The sequence below is a fragment of the Phaethon lepturus genome, unplaced genomic scaffold (assembly GCF_000687285.1).
Source record: "Phaethon lepturus isolate BGI_N335 unplaced genomic scaffold, ASM68728v1 scaffold844, whole genome shotgun sequence".
NCBI lineage: Eukaryota > Metazoa > Chordata > Aves > Phaethontiformes > Phaethontidae > Phaethon > Phaethon lepturus.
Genome location: NW_010532417.1, coordinates 9,186 through 17,558, shown reverse-complemented (window position 1 = coordinate 17,558; position 8,373 = coordinate 9,186). Strand labels below are relative to the sequence as shown.

The following is an 8,373-nucleotide window of genomic DNA, read 5'->3' as shown; positions in this document are numbered from 1 at the left end:
TCCCTACATTTGTGCCAGGCACTTGAGTCTGACCCAGCTTTCACCTGCTGCCTGCTCAGGGAGTTTGAACACTGCCAACATGAAGGGTTTGGACCATTTGCAATGAGCTGTGTCCCAGGTAGCCTCTGCAAAAGTTACTGCAAAAGTTACAAATCACTTCAGTAGACTTCGTAGAAAGGACCCTCCAGCTTACATGACAATTTGAAAACCCTCAGGACCCATGTTTGGGCTGTGAAGGCTCATATGAAATATCGGGGGAGGAAACGGCCTTCTCAGTGCCTAACACCTTTTGTGAGCTCCGTTATGGACGGTACTGGTGAAGGTGTTGGTACAAGCTCCATGCTGCGCCTGGTTCCCCAGGGACTTGAGCAGTTAGAGCTAAAATAACCTCGTCCCTCTGAGCACCCCGACCACAACTTACAGCACAGTGGCCACAGCAGTTCCCACCCTGGGTTGCAACCACCACTGAAGAGCCTTGCGAGTTGGGTCAGGGCGCAGCGTGGAGCCCCGTTCTCTACTGAGCAGGTACCTATCGTTGCTGAGAAGATGACAATTCCCAAGACGTTCATCTCATTGCTGGTGCCGGGCAGGGTCCTGTAGGTCATCTCGGGGGATGGTGTCAGCTCGAGGAACACAGGCCGATGAATTTCAGGGTTTTCATCGTCGGGTGCAAAGTAAATAAAACTGAGAGATTTGCCTGGGATCTTTGGAAAGCCAGGAGACTTCACCACCGGGACAAGAACGGTTCGATACTGGAACAAAAACAAAGCAGTGAGGTTAGTATCCTGTTGGCAGTGGGATCCAGCCTGCTCTGAACACAGAGGCAAAGCCATCACTGGGCCAGGTGGTCCTGGAGGTTCAAAGTTTGTTTTTCAGGCAGTAAAAGGCTGGTAAAAAAGAGAAGCAAGAGACGGGCAAGGGGAGCTGTGGTTGTTCCCTGCAGACCTCAGCACCGCCATCCTTGAGCAAGGCTGCACTTCTCCGGGCAGACGCGTGGCATTTGTGAGTCAGGTCCCTGCAGCATCCTGGTGCAGCCCTGGGTAAGTGGCGTGGTCCCGCAGAGAGGCCCCTTCACCCCCCATCCGTCTCCTTCTGGGGGCTTTACAGGTGCTTTCCCAGCGCTGTGAGTTTGCTCGTTTTCCCTTCTCCCCTCCACCCTACACGGCCCCTACTCGGCCGCTCTCCTTCATCCACCCCAACCTTCTCTCCAAGCTTTCCTTCCCCATGCCTGCTGCCTGCCCATCCCTCTGCCTCTGCTCCCTCATCCCCAGGGACCGAGAAACGGCTGCACAAGAGCAGGGTCCGAGGGAAGCGACACTGCTGCTTTTGTACAGGAGCCCTCCCAGGTGGAGGCATGCGGGGCGTCCCTGTGGGTCTGTGCCCCCACCAGTACCCTCCTGCCTTCGGGTGCCCACCCTGGGGTGAGCAGAAAGCAGCCAGGGAGCAGGCAGGGTGGGAGGGAGGCAGAGGGAAGGAGCTCATGTCCAGGTTGCGGGTGGGGAAGAACACCCAGATGGGGACAGCAGCCCCATCTGGAGCTGAGCACCATCCCAGCCTCCGGTGGCAGTGGGGCTGGGTGAACTCACCTGCTGGAACGAAGCTTCGATGAGATTAGAAGGAAACATGTTTCTGTAAGAGAGCAATTGTGCAAGGGTTAAAGCACGTTGTGAGAACACGGGGAACAGCATGGGAAGCGCCTCTGGTGGGCATGAGGCCAAGAGGAGGACCGTTACAGCCAACGCCAGCTCGATGTCCTCTGTGCAAGCTGAGGGCGAAGACGGGCTGGAAGGTGAAGGAAGAGCAGGACTGTGAATTACATGTAGACTGGACTCGTAGAAAGCTACAGGTTGGGACGGACATCTGCCGTCTCCAGCCCCCTGCTCGGAGCAGGACCGCCTGCAAAGCTGGAGCAGGATGCTCGGAGCCTTGTCCAGTCGACTGAATGCCTCCAGAAATGGAGATTCTCCCCCAGCCCTGGGTCCGAGCTGCACCCCCTCCCCAGTTAACCCACATCCACTGCTTTAATCCAGCCCTGGGCCAACTCCTGCTCGTTTTCACCTTGCAAAGCCCAAAGAGCTGCAGGGCTTGGCATGTCACGGCGGGGGCTGCAGGGAGAGAACCGCTGAGCTTTGCAGGGGACTGAAACCTGCCAGCACCCCTCCTTGCTGGTGGCTCTGGGAGGAGAGTAACGTGAGTGACAGAGTGCCGGAGGGACACGCGTGGGGAGAAAAGAACCCCACGTCGCTGGGCTCAGAGGTACCGGTGCCTGGTCAGCGTGGCCGATTGTTCTCCCATTTCCCTTGAGATCTCCGTATCTCCCGGGAACTCGGTGCCTTGTGGGAAGATCTTGTCTGTGAGACGCCATCATAAACTTGGCTCCTCCTGAAATCCTGCAACGTACCTGATTAAATCCAGTAATGCATCAGCGGAGCTGAGCACCATTTTCCCCACAGAGTAGTTGTCCTTCTGGGCAGCTGCACCAGGGTGGATGCTGACCACGAGGATGATCCCGACAATCACTGCCATGAAGGTTGTCCAAAGGTAGTAGGTGATAGTGATCACCCCCATCTTCCCGCAGGCCTTGGAGTCCATAGTGGCCAGCCCGGACATGAGGCTGCAAAGCAGCAAAGACTGTGGTCAGTGTCTGCTCCCAAAACTGCACAGGATGCATGTGATGGGCAAAATCTCCAAGATGGGAGACGTTTCCATGGATTTTTTTTTTAACCAATGCATAAGGGCATCACCAAGCTCTAGCACACATGTGTGTCTGTGCCCACAGGATCTCACACCCAGGATGGGCTTGTGGCCACCCAGGCTGAGCTGCAAAGGGCAGGAGAGACCTCTCTGAGTCCCTTTTCAAGGTCTGTCCACCTTTCCTGTTTTCTCCAAGGCATAAGAGGCAAATATTCTTAGTGTATTTTCATGGTGAATAACTAACGCTGCTCTTTTTTTGTGTGATATTGTTCTCTTAAATCTCTAACGCCTTGTGCTGCTGCTGCATGTCGCTGTGAACAGTGAAGAAAGGTATTAGCAAGGTTTATAAAATCCTGGTGGGGATGGACCCCATTCCCCCAAGGAGAGAGACACTGGTTCAGACTTCACGTGCATGTAAGCTTTCTTAAGAAGTAGCCCATAAGCTACTTTTAAATGAAACTGGACTAAAAATAGAGATGGTGTCGCAGGCTGCACTGCTGCAGTGCTGGCAAATGGGAGTGTTTGGGGGCTGCAGCATGACCCATGTGCACGCAGACCCACACCAAGCTCCTGGCTGCTGGCTTTCACTGCTCCAGCTACCCCGGGGCCCTGCAGAACCCTGGCCAAGCCATCTGGCGATGTTCGGCGGTGGCCCAGCAGGACATGATGGAGAGGGAGGCTGCGAGGGTTAATGCCACCCTTGGGGACACACAAGGTCGTTGAGGCGGTGGCCAGCCCACAGATCCCCTCCAGCAGCCACGTGTCCAGGAGGAAGGAGACCCTGGGAAGCTCAAGAGAGGCCACAAAAGCAACGTGGAGGTGGGTGGTCCTTTCCAACTTGGGAAGCTCCAGAGCTGAGCCCCAACCTGGACAAATCCATCCCCAGAGCGCACCCAGTCCCTTCTGGGACGGTGCACAGAGGGAAGACGCCACTTCACCATCATTCAGTAATTAAGTAAGAAAAAAGCCTGGTTCAATTCAGTGTGCAAGAAAAGTCCTGGGAGCCCTGTGCAGACCCCACGCCCGCAGGCAGGAGAGCAGTTGGCTGGAACAACCCAGCGTCGCTGAGCTGCCAGGAGGGCTGAGCACCCTGAGAGCGAAAGAAAACCCAAGCAGCGCATCGGGAAAGGGGGTGTGAAATACTGGAGGGGAAAAGAAAGCAGCTCTTCAAGGGCTGATACCAAAAAGGCCAAGTGTGGCCAGGACAGAGAGTATGCTGCTCCCAAAAATAAGCCAAAGGCAAATGGGAAAGCAAGCAAACTCTGAAAAACAATGAAGTGACACATCCTCAAGGGAACGAAGAGCTAATTGTTTGGGTATTTCTAATGAGCAAGTGCCAGCAATTGTTTAAAATATGTAAATCCATGTAAGCTTTTCAAGACCTTGATTAGACTTGAGTGTGACTGTCAGCTCTATTTCTTATTTCTAGATCTGGATGGGCTGATAAAAGTGGGATTCGCAAACATAGATGCAACACTGAGGGATGCTTGTGGTTTCTACCTGAACTTTCTCAAAACCCTTGAAATAAGGAAATCTGCTTTGAGTTTAAGCAGCTGCCCATCATCAACTGCCCACGGACGGTCCAACATCGCCAGCTGGCTGGGCCCAAAAAGAAGGGGAACACCCCAGCCAGTGCAGGTATCTATCTGACCTGGGTGCAGGTGTCTACCAAATCCAGGTGAGGATTTGGAACCTCACCAAATCCAGACCATTGCTGGAAAATCATGGGGTTTGATGGGCACCAAGCCAGGGGATGCTGCTTGGTTGCTGGCTGCTTAGGGCCGGGGTTATTCTTACGCTAGGCAGTTTTGGGGTGATCTCAACATGATGGAGAGATGGTACTTTAGAAGCAGAAGATGATGTCTTACCTAGAGGTGATCAAGGGCAGGATCAGCATCTTCAACATCCTCATGAGGAGCTCTCCAGGAAAGGAAAAATACTGTTTCTCCTGCACATAGAGCAGAGCCATTGTGTCAGGTGAGAGCTGAGAACTGGACACTGATCATGAGTTAAGGGCTCAAACCTGATAAATTTGCCTTTTTCTCAACCAGACCCAGCTCTGAGCTTGGTTCCGAGCCGGCTGCTCTTCCCTGTGGCACTCAGAGACATCGTTTCTCTGGCTGTCGCTTACCAGGAGGTGGGTCGGGGTGGGAAATAACTGGCCACGTGGGAAACCCAGCTGTGAACTGGAGAGAGGCATGTGGGGCTGGTCCCCTCCCAAAAACATCCTTCTGTCCATTGCTCTCTAGGCAGGAGTCCCTATGGCCCCACCACTGATCGTCTTTGTTGTCCCATCACCCCCAAACATCATCACACTTGTTACTGGGGAGCAGAGGCTCGACTGCCCGTGCAAATGTGCCCTGAAGCTGTCGGGTGCAGCCTGGTGCCGGCAGCAAAAGGTGGAAATCCCCTGTGGCTGCAAACGGCAGCGCCGAGCTGAGGGAGAGCCCGGGTATCCAGCCCGTCTGTGGTGCAGCCTTATGGTCACCAGGGAGGCTTCCGCCCCGTGGCGTCCGTCCAGCCCTACACTCCTCACATGGGCATGGGGAAGGGTGGCCTGGAGAGAGACCCCCAAAGCGCGGATACCACAGCCATGACCAACGGAAGAGTGAGGGGTCTGCGAGACCAGTAGCCACCTGGTCAGCATCCCTCCATCCACCATCCATCCCTCCATCCACCCACCACCTCCATCCACCTCTCCATCTACCATCCGTCTGGCTGCTGAGTTCCTTCCATGCCTCCATCCATCCATGCATCCCTCACTTCATCAACCCACCTTCCCTCCCTCCCTCCCTGCCCCCCAGTCTTTCACCGTGCCACTGTAGAGGCGTCAGGGACAGATCTGAGACGGCCCCAAGCCAAGCAAGTACTTTTGGTTACTCCAAAGTAACCAACACCACCAGGCTTTTTGGGATGCCAAGGCAAACTATTAAAATAAGTGCTCCACATGGCTGTCCATGCACTAACCCACCCGTGTGGCCTCAACTTGGCTGGTTTCCCATGGAGCCCATGTAGAGTGGAGCTGCAGTGGGTCCCACTGGGTGCAAACAGCAGATTTGAACAGCATCTCTTTTGTCAGTGGGTTTCTCAGCTTTGTGACACTTTCCCGTCACAGGGAGAAAGGTGGGGACCGGCTGCTTCTCCAGCCCCTCATCTGCAGCATGGAAAGTCTTTAAAAGGGAGAACTGGCTGCAGGGGACCATGTGCAGGGCTGTGGCAACAGGGCAGGATGAGACTGGAGCAGAGGATGGACGAACTCGGTGCATGGCAGGATGAGGGGCAGGAGCCCCCAGGCTCTGCTGGCCTCAAGCCTGGTGTGGGAGGCTGCCGGGCTCTCGTGGGCACGTGCACTGGGGCGCAGGGAGATTACACCCGGCTTCAATTAAGTAACGAGATCATCCCTGCTGCAGGTGGTGATGCTGAAGGGCGTAATTGAAGTGACAAGACTTTGCTAAATCCTTGCGGGTGACACGGGGATGTGCACCAGCCGAGCTCTCCCCGAAGCAGCATCCCCCCTCCCGAGCGCAGCCAGCCCGGACGAAGATCAGGGCTGAGCCACACCAGGATGCCTGATGTCGTTAAAGACACAGGGGTTTTAGTGTGGTGACATTTAACAGCGCAACGATCCTAGAAAGCACTGAGCGAACACGCCTTTTCGGTGCATTTTCTCCAATGCATTTGCCTCCCAGGGTCCTCAGAGGAAGGTGACCCCTGAAAGCCCCCCAGGCTCTCCACCAACCCTGTATTGATTTGCTGGGCCTTCTCCAGAGAGTGGAAACGTGCTTTGGTTGAGCATCTGCGCAGCTGGGGAGAGTAGCAGAAGGAGCTCATTGCTCGGACCCCAGCGCCGCTGTTTGCATTGGGGGGACTCTGTTACTGAGCATCTAGCAGCCGAGCATCCATTCCCCACCTTTCCCATCCCCATCCCCCCTGGAGGCTTCTGCAGCCCCATGGAGTCTGTCCTTGAGCCCCTCTCTCCCAGTGGAGGGAGACAGGATATTTCCTGCAGCTTTGGCGTATTTGGCAGCTTTTTAGTAAAAAAAAAAAAAGAAAAAAAAAAAGAAAAAGCCATAGGGAGAAACCTGCCCTGAGAGGTGGTTTTCTTGGGCTTTACTTTTGGGGCTGTGCCTGTCTGGGAGCCCTTGATGGTGATGTCTTGCCAGCACCAGGGCTGGTTTCCCCAGCTGCCCCACTTCGTCCCCCTTGCCCCCGACCCCGGCCCGGCCAGGCTTACCAGCTCTGTCAGCTCCAGTGCCCGCAGCAGGAACCCCAGGAAGCACCCGGTGGCAACCGACAGCATCGACAGGGTCAAGAGGCCATTTTTATGCCAGAAAGCCCGTACCCACTTCCAGATGTGCAGGAAGATTGTGGACAGCGAGTTCAGCAAAGCTCTTCTGACCCGCTCCCACATGGTCATCCTCAGCCACCCAGACGATGCCCCTCGGAGCAGCTCCCGGCCCCGCTCATCGCCCCGGGCACCGCTGCGCCGATGGACCCCTGCCCTTTGCTGGGAGCCGAGCACGCCAGTGGCTAATCCCTGGGACCAAAAGCTTCAGGGCTACTTGGGAGCCTTTCCTGTAATGGAAAGTGACGTCTTCAACTGGCTAATCTGGGCTTGGCATCCTGCCGTGCTGCCGCCCGCCGGGATCAGGGCCAAGTGCTGCTGGCTGAGAGCAGGGATTCAGCCCCGGAACTGCCTTCCCATCACAGTTCCTGATCCAAAAGGAGCTGGGTCCTGCCACCGGAGGCTGCCACAGGATTTGCGCTCCCTCTGGCTGTGAGCACACCCCCTTCCTACCTGGGATTCCTGAGGGCCAAGCTTGCAAAGGAAGGCTGTTTCCCAGGTAATCGAAGAATCTCCCGTGGCGATCTGCACAGACCGTCAGCCCAAGGCACCGACGGACGACGCTGAATGTACCCACAGGAATATCTGCCCCAACAGATCCGCCCCCCTGGAGCTCTACAGGGAAGCTGCCCCACGGCCACGGGATGCTGCTGGGGTGCCTGGTCAATAATCATTGCTGCCCACAATATTTTACAGTATTTCTATGTCGTTTGATTCTGGCACAGGCCAGGAGTCTCACTGGGGCAGGAGAGTGATGCAGACGGCAGCTGAAGGACGGGGTGGGTGGGTTTAGGGATACGGCGCTCTTTCCAGGCTGAGGATGCTCTGGGAATGGGGCAATATTAAAACGTCTCCGAATTAAAACCTCTCTCGTCCAGATTTTAAACCCCTCACCCACAAATAAGACCACGAAACCCTCTCAAACTATTGCCGTATTTTACACACACAAAACGAAGTCACAGAGAAGGCTTGACCTGAGGATCTCTTTGCACCCTCTGCCCCTGTGGGACAGGATTCTTGCAGCCCCGCAGTGTGCTCAGCAGCCTCGCCCCTGATTCAGCAGGGGCACGGTGGCTTTTGCAGGCTGTCTCAGAGGAAGCAGAGCTCCTTCCAAAGCAGGAGCATGGCAATATAGTGCTTTCCATGTTTTGGCCCTTGGGGAGGTCTCCGTTGGTGCTGTCCTGTGCCTTTGGCTTTAGCATGGATCGCTCAACCTGCCAGGCAGAATTAGATAAAAGGTTTGCTCATTGGCACGCAGATAAAATACAGTTGTCCCTATTTACCTCCACCTTCCGAGCCGTCTGCGAGCCAGGGGATGGAGTTTGCATGCCAGG

The 8,373-nt window shown here is 55.4% G+C and overlaps 1 protein-coding gene across 1 annotated transcript in view; it reads right to left on the bottom strand.

Annotated features, from left to right (window-relative positions):
* The window catches only part of LOC104619041 (excitatory amino acid transporter 5-like), a 15,379-nt gene extending 8,274 nt beyond the window's left edge, over positions 1 to 7,105 (bottom strand). The window contains exons 1-5 of the mRNA XM_010284806.1: positions 6,929 to 7,105; positions 4,563 to 4,642; positions 2,402 to 2,614; positions 1,587 to 1,629; positions 530 to 752 (exon numbers count right to left, since the gene is read on the bottom strand). Coding sequence (XP_010283108.1) covers positions 530 to 752; positions 1,587 to 1,629; positions 2,402 to 2,614; positions 4,563 to 4,642; positions 6,929 to 7,105 — 736 coding nt within the window. The remainder of the gene's footprint in view (positions 1 to 529; positions 753 to 1,586; positions 1,630 to 2,401; positions 2,615 to 4,562; positions 4,643 to 6,928) is intronic.
* Between the last annotated feature and the right edge of the window lie 1,268 nt (positions 7,106 to 8,373).